The following is a 15186-nucleotide window of genomic DNA, read 5'->3' as shown; positions in this document are numbered from 1 at the left end:
CCTCCTCGTAAAACCTAATATGTAGGATAATTGTAGAGAAACTTTCATTAATATTTGTAAATATTAGTCTTTTTAATTAATTTTTATTTGTATTTTATAGTTTAATTAAGTTAAAAGTAAATTTCTTTTGTCTAATTGAAGTTTGTTCACTTTGTGCAAGAATTGGTGAAAAAATGGTGAAAAATGGAGAAAGTTTCATACAGACAAAATATCTTACCACCTGTAAGATATCTCATGGCTCTCTGTGGGATTGTGGAATGCACATGGCCAGCTATGGGATTTACTCTAGAGTACCACCAATTGTGAGATGCTCTCTGAAGGTCTTTTCTCAACCAATAAGATAGTGACAACTCATGAGAGTTAGTGGAAGAGTCTAAGAGAGAGATTAGTTGAGATTTTCTTCAATTTGGCAGAAGAGGAGACTCTTTTTTTTTTCACTGTTCCAAACACTCAAAAAACCCAATATTTTCTGTTGGAGATCAAGGGGTCTTGAAAAGGGGATTTGGGAGCTTGAAGGAGGAAGAACCAATCTGCATCTTACAGAGTTTTATTTTCTTTTCTGTCCTTTTAATTTCTTTAATTTGGGAGAAATCCATTTTTATTTAATAATATTGATTTTGATTTGTTGAGTTTTATTGTGGTATTTGACATTATGAGTGGCTAAATATTAATTAGCTAGGGATTTATTGTAGCGTAACTTGATTTTAATTTCAAGAATTTGATTTAATTTTCTCTATCTTGCAATTGGTTGTTATTTTGATATTAATGCTTTTGGGTATTATAATTGATACTTAATTGGTCTGTTATTTATAATTTTAGCTAGGAAGCACTATTATAAATTTGATCTTTATAGCAACTAACATATGATTTTCAACTGAAAGTGAGAACTGAGGTTGGATCTATGGGGTATTTGCAATAATCTTGCCTTAATGCTTTAATTAATTCAATAGCTCTTATTGGGAAATAGGAATTACCTCTGTTAATTAGAAGGTTTGATAATGCCAGAAAGGAATTATTAGATAATTTTTTTATCATTACCTTTGCAAAGATTGTAAAAGTGATTATTAGACAAAATCAATTGTAATTAACTATTGGATCAAGTTAAATCAATATTCCTAACAACTTTTTAATTGATTTTATCCTCAAAGTTTTCATTTCCCTTATTAGTTAATTTTCAGTTATAGTTAATTTCATTTTTAACTAAAATTTAATTTTATTTTGATTTTCTAGATATTAGTAAAATTGACACAAATTTTGCTAATTCAAGGCAATCCTCATAGGAACGATACTTTACTCTTCAAAGTATTACTTGTGTGATTCCATGCACTTGCGGACTAGTATCAAAATCCATTGTGAAGCTGCCCAATGCCACCGTTGATCTCATCTTCTCTCATGTCTAAGCTTGCTAGATTGATCAACTACTTCACCAGCATTGTAAAGTGGTCTGAGTCTTGTCGGTGATGTTCATAATGGTTAGGGGAGTTGACGAGGAGAGGAAGACATGAGAGAAAGAGAAGGGTGGTGCCATGTACTTTTTTTTGTTTTTTATTGGTCCTCAGTTTGTTTCCTTTTTAATTTCTTTTCTTATTCTTTTTATTTTCAAAACTTAATAAAATATAATAGATTATAATAAAATAACAAGTTCTAGAATAATTGTCCTATCTACTTATACTATACTCATTCTAATTTTTTTTTCTCAATAATTAAGCAAACTAAATTCAACAATACTATTAATATTAACAAAAAAAATGAAAATGCTAACAATGATAAGTAAAACATAATTGAATTATCAACTTAATAGGTTTATTAGTTTTAAATTAATTTCATATATTCATTTTATTTATGTACTATTTTATTCAATATTTATAAATATACCCCTATATTTTTTATATTTACGCGTTTCCCTATATTTTTGTGTCCTATATTTTTGATAATGTCATTTTCACGTATCCGTTTTCACATTTCTCCGTGTTCACATTTCCATTTCCATTTTCATTTCTATGCTACATAGTCTGTATATTTAGGGCATCAAATTTAAAATTGAGGCAGGCTTTTTGATAATCTCAATTTCCTATTTTATTTCCTGTTTTGAATTTTCTATTGTAGTTAGGATATCTTGATTCTTATTTTTTGCCATTTACTATGCAATATGTTGATATTTTATTTCCTGTTTCGAATTTTTCCTATTTTATTTCATATTTCAAATTTTCTATTGTATTTGGAAATCTACTCTGCAACATATTGATATTGTTGGTGTAACACCCCAAATTTTGAAACAATAATAATAGATGTTATTATGTAATTGAAGATTTAATTTATAGAAGTTTTGGGGAGAAAGTTAAATTTGGAAATTGGATTTATAAGTGAAGTTTTGAGTGTAAAATAGACGTTTAAAGAATTGAAGGACCAAAATGAAATTTGTTTAAAAAAGTGGGACAGCTGGTATATTAAGCCATGTGATAGCATCTCTAGCAACAAATTAAGAAAAAAAAAAGAATAGAAAGAAGAATTGGAAAAGAGAAAGAAAAGGGAAACAAAAGGAAAGAAAGAAGAAAGAAAAAAAGGAGAAGAAGAAGGGAAGAAAGAGAAGAAAGAATGGCTCGATTTTTAAGGAAAGAAAGAGAAGAAAGAATAGCTCGATTTTTTATGTTTTCCAGCAAGCAAGGACGCTGGCAAGGGAAAGAGAGGGAGAATGGTTTGAAATACAAGAAATAGAAAGCAAAGAGAGGCAGTAGATGTTTACTAGTTCAGGTGAGTTTAGTAATTGTTCACCATTCATTTTTGGATATATTTAAGTCCTATATGTCTAGAATTAATGGTTAAAATTTGGTAGCTTTTCAACGGTTGATTTGGAGAAATAAAAATTTTTGAACCTATGCTATCTGAATTTTGGAATTCTAGATTTAGGCTGATGAAATTTGAGAAAATTAAATAGTTAGAGTGCTCACAAAATTATGAAATTTGCTAAAGATAATCTTTAGGATGTTGGAGATTTTGTGTTAAAATTTAGTGAATTTTGGACTTGTGGTTTGTGAGATACAAATTGTTTTGTATGAGTTGTCTAAGTAAGAATCATTTCTAAAAATTCAGAATTTGATGGGTTGAATAAATATTTTGATATCTCATGATGTAGAGATAATTTAATGCTAAAATTTTTATTGATGTTGTATTTGGATGTCTTGAACATATGGTTAAAATTTATAAATTATCTGATAATTGAAATATTACATATAAATTTGAATGTACAAATTACCAAATTTGGTATTAAAGATTTGATTAAGTCGAATAAATTATTTTGATAGAAATAAAATTATTTTGAGGTAAGATTGGTGTTTAGTGAATGTTAAAGTAGATGAGTGGCCATACTAAACTAGATAAAGTTCATAATGAGAGTATTAGAGAAAATGTAGGAGTGATGCCAATTGAGTATAAGTTGAGAGAAGGGAGATTGAGATGGTTTGGTCATGTGAAGCGTAGACATACGGAAGCTCAAGTTAGATAAGTAGAACACATTAGGTTAGACGATAGAAAGAAAAGAAGGAGTAGGCCTAAACTGACTTGGAGGAGAGTAGTACAACATGACCTAGAAGTATTACATATTTTTTAGGATTTAACCCAAAATCATTTAGAGTGGAGAAAGAGAATCTATATAGCCGACTCCAAATTTTTGGGATAAAGGTTTAGTTGAGTTATATATATATAATTAATTCTGAAATTGAAAATATAACCATACTAATTATTATATTCATCATTCATTGTACATATGACAAATTTTGTTATTTTGTAATTTGTAATATCAATGCTAATTAGTATTTATCTATCTTTACATTTATATCCATATAAAATAAATAAATAAATAATAAATAAATATTTTTAAAATTTTGATTTTTTCTTTTTATTTTTTATTTTTTTTCATTTTGATTAGATCAATTAAGATTTTTTAAACTTAAAAATTAATATTTATATATATAATTATTTATGACATTGAAAATATAACTATATTAATTATTATATTCATTATATATGACTTTTTATTTATTAATTTTAATATTATTAATATTAATTAATATCTATATATCTATATAAATAAATAATAAATCTATCTATATCTATATATTCTATATCTCTATATTCTATATTAAAGTTAAAGTAAAAAGAATGTAACTCTCTCTTTATTTAGTGTTCTTATTTACTTTTTTTTAAAATTTTTTTATATATTTTTATATTTTAATTTGATCAATTAATATGTTTTAATTAAAAATTAATATTTTTATATAATTATTATATATAAATATTTTTTTTTTTACTAAATAGAGGGGAGTTCGATAGTTTTTTTTTTTTTTTTAACTTACCGAAACACTGAGGAGTTCAATAGTTAGGGTTTTTTTTTTTTTTTTAATTTATTGAAAGGTTAAAGAGATTCCAACAAGTGTTACACTTATTTTAAAGAGGAATTTGTTACTTAAAAAGGAAGGTATATCCTTATAAAATGTGTTATTACATGTTCTGATAAGTTCTACACTTAATTTTTTTTTACGTAGGATTTATAATATGATGCGCAAATTAAGATTAGACTCAAATTATTTTTTATAAATTTGAAAGGTAATATTTTTATATAATTATTAATTATGATATTAGAAATATAACTATATTAATCTTATATTATTATATTTTTATTTTATGGTTTTTAATATTTGAAATTTTAATTCTTGCATATAATGAAATAATGTCATATGATTTTTTTTAATAATTTGAATTCCTAAATTTGCCATTTATATATAATATCATATGACCATGTATTGCATGGGTTTGTATATATTATTTATAAATATGCTTCAAAATTAAATGCACAAGTAAATTAATTTATAGGGATACCATTAAAAATATAAAACATATTATATATTTTTATGATGCATTTAAGATAGAATTTTTACAAATTGTTACTGCAGTTGAGATAGAGTGAAAAAATTAAAAAGATCCAATTAATGTAATAAAAATAAATAAATAAAAAGTCTCCATTCAAGTAATCAAAATAAATAAAAGGTCACTATTTATAATGATTTGCTGCATGGACAACCATTTTTATACTTATTTCACTTATCTTATCCCACTTCCCCTTAAATTCTTTCCTATGCAATTCCTTTGCAATAACTAGCATCTTATTGTCCTCTTTCAACTTGGTTTCTATAATTTAGTGCAAGTTTTGTTGTGACTACACTCGCATTTGTCCAATTCAATGGCTTTGTGGCTATTCCATTCATGCAAACAATTTTTTTATTTACTTTTTTTTTTTACATGATTTTGATTTTTTTTTATGAAAAAATCTAGTATATTTATAAGAGTCTCTCCCTTTAGGCAACTTTTTTTTTTACAGAATTTTTATTTTTTTTTATTTTTTTTTTACCTTTTAAATATTTTTTCTTTCTTATTCTTATTAATACAATTAAGAAAAAGTCAAGGAATTAATTTACTATGTTAATGAAAAAGTAATATATATATATATATATATATATATATATATATATATATATATATATATATATATATATATATATATATATAGCTAAGACAAATATAAAGTTTAAAATTTGACTTTCTCTTTGTTTGGTATTTTTTTTTTTTTTAAATTGAGTTTTTTTAATGGGATCAAAGATTTCTTTTTAAGTTTAAAAAATAATATTTATTTATAATTAATTAAGTTTGGAAATCTAATCATATTTAATTATATTTAATTTGAAATTTCGTTGTATATTACCATTTTTCTATCTTGTGATTTTTAATATTCAAAATTTTATAAATTGTTGTATTATTTTATTTTTTAGGAATTTTGTTATTTTTTTCTATATTTTGATTAAATAAATTAAGATTTTTTAAGTTTAAAGATCAATAATTATTTATAATGATTTATGACTTTAGAAATCCAATCATATTAATCATATCATTAAATATTTAAAATTCATTGCATATTACTATTTTTTTATTTTTAAAATTTTAATTATTGCATTATTTATAGTGTTGCTTTGCTCTTACAAAAAGAATTTGCAATCTATGCACTATTTATAAGTGCTTATAAATGATTATCATATGATTGAGATTCATTTATTGGAAGTTATTGTGAATACTTTCTATTAAAAATTGTTTGATATAAATTTATGAAATCATCTCAAAATTTTACAGCCCTGAATAAATTGTAATGCAATGTGTAAAAGGAAAAGGATACAATTTTTGTTAATATCAAAGTAAGTGTATTAACAAGAATAAAAAATAATTAAATAAAAGACAAAATATAAAATATGTGGAAAAAGAAAAATTAGGAAGTAAAAGTTATTTTAACTATTCAAAGTATGGAGGAGATACAATAAAAAGACTGAACAAAAGTACCATATGTCCTATTTAACGAAAATATCTATATTTTTTTTATGTCTGATTCTGTTTTATATTTAATTTTAATAATATTTATTCATTAAATTATAAATAAATAAATATATATATATATATATATATATATTCATTAAAATATAAGATAAAAATTATTATATTATTAAAATATTTATTAAATAATTTAATAATATAATTTTAATAATTTTTCACGCATAGCGTGAGAATTCGGCTAATTACTGGCACACTATACCAAGATTAATAATTTTTATATCTCAAAATTAAATTTGTTCAGCACAATTTTAACAATTTAATTTCTTCAATTTTTATTTTGGGCTATAGAAATAATTAACATTTAAAATGAAGTTCAAATTATACGGGAAAAAAAATAAAAAAATTGCCATAACTGTGAAAAATTAAAAAAAAATTACCACTTAAATTTGGCTAATAAATATATGTCAAATGGCTTATACTTTTATAAGCCATTTTTCAAGTTCAACTTCCCAAATTTTGAAAATTACGTTTTCATCCACATATTTTACATAATTTTTTTTTCTGAAAAGTGTAAGCATGGGCCCTCCAAAATTTATAAATCTTCATACAATCTCAATAACTTGAACAAGCTTTTCATTATAAAATTTTTTTCTCCTCAGTTATACAGGTATAATACTGCAATTGAATTGGAAAAGCTTTTCTTATTCTCTAGTACCATAGGATGTTCAACAATTGGAAAATCTCTGCTCTACAACCAATAAAATAAATAAAATACTTCTAACAATGGCATACTTAGCTTAATAGTGTTGTAATTTATAAATGCACCTCTCAACTTATAAATAAAATTTTTGTTAATTAATAATGACATTAATTAACAAAAATAGAATTTCTACAATACCAAGTAATTAGCTGTAAATTCCGTGAAGAGATAGAGAAGAGTTGAAGGAAAGCAACTTCAAGCACACATGTATGAGCATCAAAGTAAAGACCATCAGGGTCGGTTGGGCTTTGGTTTGATCTGAAGCAGTAGCCAGGCATATAACTAATGTGAACAAAAAAGATAGTGAGAAATTTAAATCGAAACATTTAAACTCTTGCTTCTCTTTCAATCCTTGAAGGGGATATTGTTCGTCATGTTCATACTCAACAATAGGAGTAAAGAACAATCCCTCCGACATGGTCCTATCATGAAATACCATCTCTGACCATCTTTTTCCATTATCATCATCGTCCAAGTTATGATCAAATATAAGATGGACTCCACACTTGTAGACTTTACACTTATGGGCTTCACTCAAGTGTAATCTGTTGAATGAGTAATTGATCGAGAATTGAAATGAAGCCTCCCTGATACGAAATTTCCTAGAATGTAAATGAATGTTGGAATACCAAAGAGAAATGTGATGTCTTTTGATCAGTCTGCAAAAAGAATGCATTTCGAGGCTATCTCCAGAGTCAGTTATGAAGTTGCATCTGCATGAAATAGAAATACCAGTCTCGATGAAATTACGAGAATGATTAGCTTTGGGTGCAACTAGAACACCAAAAGCAATCTTAATGAAGTCAGGAGAATGGGAATGAGGATCAGATGTTGTGAGAGAGAATGACAATGAAGATCCACTATCATTTTTGTACATCATCCATTCTGGCAATTCACTTCCCGGGATGCATAAACATTCTAGGCAATCATGCAGCGTTGCATCAGCCTGTTAAAAAAAAATTATATATATATATATATATATATATATTAACAATCTGGTTCTCATGTCTTAAAACGGAATAAAATAAATTATAAACCAAAAGTTTTTTACTTTTTAATTTTCAAATCAAACCAAATAATTTAAAGGTAAATCAAACTAAACTCATAAAATTAATTTGATATTATTTTTGGATTCATAATCTAAATCAAATAGTGCACTTGTATACCACTACAGGGAAAGGGATAAACCTTTTTGCCCGGATATTGATAATGCTCATTGAACAGATACTGTTCCTCTGGTTGTCCAATGCTTTGAAGTTTCAGCAGTAGACATTCCATCAATTGACTGCATGCACTCTGATCCAATTTAATGCATTTGCTAAGATCCATCAAAAACCAGGAATTCATATATCCTTGTTTGAATGATCTCGATATAAATTCCAGAGATATGCAGTTTATTGCATCTAACCATTGTAGAGCTGATGGAAGCTCTGGCAAAAATTGAAGCCTCTTGCAATCACTTAAAACAAGTGTTGTCAACTTAGAACATTGCTTGATGCTTGTAGGTATGCTTCTGAAATTATTTCCACGTAAATATAAATGTGCCAATGACCTTAAAGAACCAAGATTACCGGGAATTTCTGATATACCACAAACGTCAAAAGAAAGATGAAAAAGACTGGCCAAACCGGTGAAATGAGGCAATATCAAACCTTCACATCCATCACAGATCAAGAAGTACAATTTCTTCAACTGATTGATAGAAGATGGTAGTCTTTTTATACCACTTCTAGTGGCTATCAGGTATTCAAGAGATTCCAGGTCCCCCAAGTTCTCTGGCAATCCATGGAGATTCACACAATCTGTGAAGTCTAGCTGCTTTAGAAATTTCGGATTGCACATACTGTTTGGAAGACTTACTATCTTTGAGCATTTTCCAAAATGTAGATCTGTAATCTTGCTTTGGTACTTAGAAGACCAAGAAAAATCAACCAAACTCATACAGCCTCTCAAAATTATAACCTCAAGTTCTGGGAATTGCGACATGTCTGGAATTCTGATCAATTGTTTCGAGTTGCTGAGGTCCACAAATTTCAAGTTTTTAAGACACTGCAATGACAAAGAAAAGGTTAAGAATAAGTTTCAATATACTCAAGTTTCAACAGATAATTTCATAAGGAATCATGCTCAAGCATACCGGAGCATCTTCGTTCCAAAGTTGTTCGAGTTGGCTACTATGCATGTGCAATTCAACAAGATTCTCAGGGCAAAATGTCGATGGCAATGATTTCAAAGGGTATTGATCCCAGTAGAGAAACCTCAGCTCATTTGGAAGAAAATTCAGGCCTTTAGGAAGATGTAACTTCATTTCCTTAGAGCCAGGATTGTAAAATTTGAGCAATCTAAGCTTATAAAATTTCTCAAAGGCAGAAGGACATAGTTCTATGTTTCTAATTTTGGACAAATCCAGTGATATGGCTTCAACACTTTCAGCCCCCTGATAAAGAAAATTAAGCAAAGAAAATGAGCATAAAACATGCAAAACTACATTTCTTATTTAAAAAAAAAAAGAAAAAAATCAATGCATTTTCTTACTTTGTCTGTTTTCAGTATGTAATATATATCCTCGGCATTCCACAACCTGCTACGCTTTCTAGGATTTTTATTTTCCTTGCAAACAATATCCTTACCCATTTGTTGTAGCAGGTCATGCATCCCTAATTTCTCTTTGGAAATAGTTACCAGAGACTTATCAAGCAGACTACGTATTCCACTTTCTGCAAAAAAACCGCAGCAATCTAATATATCTTTTACTCGATCTTTATTTTCCCCTTTAAAAAAACATGCAATATCCAGAAATATACTCTTTTCATTATCTTCTAGTCCATCATAACTTCTTCTCAGAATGCCCTGAATTTCCTTATTGGGAATAGTGTCAAGTTTTTTCAACTCACTTTCCCATTCTTTCACACCCTTACCATAAAGGCTGCAACCTAAAACCTTGAGGGCTAATGGAACTCCTTGAGTATAACTTATCACTCTTTCTGATAGCTGCCTCATGTATCCATTTGTGGGTTGAGTTTGTTTGAAGGCATGCAAGCTAAAGAGTTGAAGAGATTCACAATCATTTAATTTCTCAACCTTATAAATATATTTCTCAGCCCACAATTTCCAGCACTTGCTTATCTTTGCTTGTTACAATGATTCTACTTCCTGGACCACACAAATTCCACCCTTCTACTAACTCTTTTAGGTGTAAGTAACCATACACATCATCAAGAACAATAAGAGCTTTTGTATTTTGAAGTCTTCTTTTAGTTGAATGACGCAATGTACATGGTGTGCCTACATCAAGATTTTCTCCTCCTAACAATTTGCCAAGGATTTCATGTCGTAACTGAACTGGAGTGCGCTTTTCTAACTCTTCTCGGACATTTGCAATAAAGCATTGACTCTGAAATTTGTTCGCAATTTTATTAAATACTTTGTCTGCAATAGTTGTCTTACCTATGCCAGGCATTCCCCAAATTCCTACCATACGCACATCTTCAGATTCAAGACATAACAATGATTCAACTTCCTTCACACGAGAATCGATTCCAAAAAGGCCATCATTATCGTAAACACTTAGAAACGAGTGATTTATTTTCTTGCGAACATCATTGACAATTTCGTCAATTAGTTTAGATTCAGGCCTGATCACAAATAAAGACCAAACAATAGTAATTCACAATGAAGCACAAAGAAATAAAGTGACAACAGAAAAATCAGTGATATAAGTAAAAAAGGACATTGAAAATAAGTGTCTTACTTAATAATTCTTGAATCCCACCCTGAAATGTTGGCCGTTCCCTTCAAAGCACGGCTCCAACTCTCCACCTTTTCTAAACAGTCTTTGAATTTTTCTTTATGTTGAGCAAGGGCATTACCAAATCTTCCTGTCAAGTCTTGAACGTCTGAGGGATCTACTCCGTAAAAAACTGGTAATACTATTTGTCCTGTTGTTTCCTGGCATTCAAGAATCTTCACAAGCTCATCCAAACACCATGGAGAAAAGGCATAGTTTTCTGAGAAAATGACTAAGGAAAGCAGTGAGTTTTCAATTGTTTTCAAGAGGGCTGGTGAGATCTCTTCTCCTCTGTCAAGGTTTTCATCCTTGAAGGTGAAGATTTGTTTTCGATGCAAAGCTTCGTACAGATGACTGAGAAAACCATCACGGATGTCTGCACCTCTAAAACTTATAAACACATCATGCTTCTTCCATTGAGGATTGATTGAAGAAGAAGAGGAAGAAGAAGAGGAAGAAGAAGAAGAAGAAGCCATAATCTGTTAACTGATAACAAGAGAATGGCTCCGACTCTTTTCTAATGAAAAACTTGAGTTACGGTCATGGAGAAGCGAAGACGAAGACTTTTGATTAGTTCGGTGGCATAAAAATTGAGTGCAAAATGTGCCTGTGTATGTGGCCCTTGTCCGATGGTGAAGACTGAAGACTTGAATTTCAATTGGAATAATAATAATAATAATAATAATAATTTCATAATTTCATAATTTCCAACTGTTCTGTGGAAACTTCCATGTAATTTCACTCACAGTGTAAAATAATTTGTTTCCATAATTATATAAAATGCAATCTTCTTTTGTTAAATTTTGAGAATTTTATTTGCGAGGAAAATAATGGGTTTGGTTAATATTAAGTAATATTAATAAATTAAAATTTTATTATATTATAATATTTATTAATTTGATTAATGTAATCTTATCCCTAATATTTAACTACAAATTAATAAAAATACATACAAAATTATTTTAACTTCATAATTTTAAATATATTTTATCACATGGGCAAGTTTTGATTTGTAATCAATGGTTTTAATTCATTGAGGGTATGAGCTTGAATCGACTTCTAGCAATGAATTAAAACTGTTTAGATTACGAATCAAAATCTTCGCGATGCCAATTCTGATTTAGATTTTAATCTTGATTTCAATTCAATCTAATTTGATCTGATTTTGATCAAATCTAATAATTAAGATTTTTTTCAATTTTTAATTTTTAAAATAAAAATTGATTTTAATATAAAATCAAACTGGCCGATTCCATTACGGTTCAAATATACCATGATTTTAACCAATGTCAGTTTAATTTTAGTTCAATATAAATTAATTTAATTTCAATTTGATTAAAAAGCTAACTGATCTTCGACTGTACCTAAATTTAAGTGCCTCTCCACTGACTCCTAAATAAAAAGAGCAAAACTATTTCTTAATATAATATATTTTTCATTATTTTGAAGATAATATATTTAACATAATATATGTAAATTTTAAAATAAAAATTCACCCCATTTTATGAGAGACACCAAAGCATTTACAAAATATAATTTGAGTAAACTTATAATTGATTAACATCCAAAGCCAAAAAGACAATGATTGGTTCTTTTGTGAGAGAAGGAAGGATTATAATGTGCATGAGACAGACAAAATTAATAAATTTATCTTCTTCATATACACAGTCAAATTTGTTATTTTTGCTCTTGATGAGTAATTAGAAACTAATTTTAATTGGGAGGAAGGGTTAAACACTTACGCTGTATTTGAATGGGTGAGGGAACAGTAAATAAGGGTAAAGAGAGATAAATAACTATTATACCTATTTTTGGTAAGAGGTGAGTCAGTGAAAGGTAAAGATAAGTAAGGGTAAGGTTTACCCTCTCTTACCCCTCAAATTCCAATTTTTCTTATGCCTCAAATTGGAGCGTAAGCAGAAGGAGGTGAAAGCTGAAAATTGCTTTATTTTTTATTTTTCTATTGTGTCCTTAATTTTTTATTAAAAATAAATCTAATTTACCAATACAAATAAATGTCTTATCTCTTAAGTGGTTGTACCTGATCCCTCCGGTCTCTATCATGGATTTCGAATTCTCATAAAAACAAGTTTAGTTTTACTTTTTTATTTAATTTCAGTTATTAAATCATTTATTCTTTCAATAGTTTGCTACGATTATTATGCTTCAATTATTAATTTTTTTTCTAAATAATCCATTCTAAAGAATAAATTTTTATCTAATAAGAAATGATATTTTTGTACTTCTAATGATTATTTACCATTTTTTACCTTTTTTTAAATATTAAGAATATGCATTATCTCTCCTTATCTTTTCATTAATTCACCCCTTTTCAAATATGATATTATTTTTATTATAACCCTCCTTACTATTTCTCGATAAAGATTTACCTTACATTCAGATATATATGCACCCAATTAATTTATAATATCACATTCTATAAAATTATAAGTAGATCAACCTACTTAAAATTATAATTTATTAATTTTTCATTAATTAAGTATAAATACATCTTGTTTCAATATTTTTTTAAAAAAATATACATCTAAATACATTAATTTTCTTTTTCCTTAATTCATTTTACTCAAATTTCACCCACACAGACCTGACAAACTCAATTATTTATGCCACTCACTGGTGATTTCTTTTTCAGCTTATCTCTTTACTTACTTTATGGCTGAAAGCTGAAGCTATCCCCACCTTGCTTCTCTCATTTTCTCTGGACTTGTTTGGCATTGTGGTTTAGGGTAAAAGCGTTTGGAGCCCAATTTGCAATGCAGGACATGTCTTTAACAGAGGAGTACCTGCCTCATAAATTCAGGGCCAACTCCAACGACGTAACAAATTTACAGATCTGCGCCTGCATCTTTGACCAATTTTGTTATTTGACTTCAAATTTACATTTGTCCTTTTATTTTTAGAACTCCAAAGCCTTTTCCCTGAGTCTTCAAATCATAAAAAATGAGGTCCTTCCGTCTAAAAATGCTGTTAATGAATTATGAAATGACCATATTACCCTTGATTAAGTTGAAAAATTCCTTAAAAAAATATCACCCTCTTTGCGCAACTCTCATCATTCAAAAAATTTCCAATCCAGTAATAATATTTCTCTCAGGCATTTCATCAAACAAGAGAAAAGCACACACAAATCAACATACATTTTTCATTTGCCTGTTGAACAATAATATAACTCTATTGAATTCAAAACATTCCCATTCTTATCACTATCTTCTGCAACAACAATAATAGAACTAAAGTTACCTGATCCAAACACACGTTAGATCTCCTCTTATCAGAGGCTTTGGGTCAATGCTTAATGGAGAAAATGGGTTCTGGATTAAGAAGAGAAGAAGTTTACCTAGCCTAAGAGGCCAATTAGTTCCAGCCAAAGACCAATGCCTCTAGGAGTTACCTTACACAGATCCTTAAGCATCAGTAGCACAAATTCCCCTGCAAGTCTTAGGGAATAATTATTCGATTGGGGTGAGGCCCACAAGGTCGAGACTATTCGGACCAATATGGTTTTTTTTTTTTTTTTTAAATAGGCAAAGGAATTTCATTAATAATAAAAATCAGGAAAAACTTAACAAATTTTCAATCCAGGCATGATATGTTAACAAAACATAAAAATGAAACGAGACAGAACAAACAAATAAAATACAAAATAGATTCCAAATACAATAGACCAAAGTGTGTTTGATAATGTCAGAGAAGCCTGGCCAAGACCAACAAGCATCCAAGAAGCGCAGAGGTTTTGGTCCCCAATCTGTCAAATCAGATGTTGAGAGAATCGGATTGTGATCAATAGACCCATAAGCGTGAGATTAGGAAAAGAGGATTACCAATGAACAGAGACAAGAGCACGATCAGTTCTACTCATAGCAACTGAATTTCTCGAGGTGAAACGCTTGCCACTCAAGTTCACATCAATTAAGTTCAAATCGTTGACAAGTTTTCTTATATATATATATATACATATATATATATATATATATATATACACACACACACACACACACTCACACACACAAGGTATTATTGTCACATGGCATTTTATTTAAACAATTTGTTCCATATCATTTTTTATTAATAACCTTTTTTTTATATTAATTATTATTTTATTTTTTATATTTATTTTTTAATTATTATTATTTTTTATAAATATTACATTAATATTTATAATTTAAATTATTATTTTTAAAAAATTTTAATTTTTAAAAATTAAATTTTTTTGTGATTAAATATAATATTTAAAAATTATTTATAT

The 15186-nt window shown here is 28.0% G+C and overlaps 1 protein-coding gene and 1 long non-coding RNA gene across 2 annotated transcripts; both read right to left on the bottom strand.

The window, feature by feature from the left end:
• Positions 1–7164: 7164 nt before the first annotated feature.
• Positions 7165–11505, bottom strand: LOC110652399 (disease resistance protein RPV1). Its single transcript, XM_021807982.2, is given in 6 exon segments — positions 7165–8078; positions 8321–9181; positions 9270–9569; positions 9668–10225; positions 10227–10767; positions 10884–11505. Coding segments are annotated over 6 exon segments (3573 nt in total). The 5' UTR covers positions 11396–11505; the 3' UTR covers positions 7165–7277.
• A 3051-nt stretch (positions 11506–14556) lies between these two features.
• Positions 14557–14849, bottom strand: LOC131177633 (uncharacterized). The gene is made up of 2 exons (XR_009147011.1): positions 14762–14849; positions 14557–14685 (listed from the first exon to the last, which is right to left on the bottom strand). It is a non-coding gene; the product is annotated as an uncharacterized LOC131177633 (long non-coding RNA).
• Between the last annotated feature and the right edge of the window lie 337 nt (positions 14850–15186).

This window comes from Hevea brasiliensis, unplaced genomic scaffold, assembly GCF_030052815.1.
Source record: "Hevea brasiliensis isolate MT/VB/25A 57/8 unplaced genomic scaffold, ASM3005281v1 Scaf68, whole genome shotgun sequence".
Lineage (NCBI taxonomy): Eukaryota > Viridiplantae > Streptophyta > Magnoliopsida > Malpighiales > Euphorbiaceae > Hevea > Hevea brasiliensis.
Note: the sequence above shows the minus strand (reverse complement) of the source record. Positions and strands in the feature narration are given on the sequence as shown.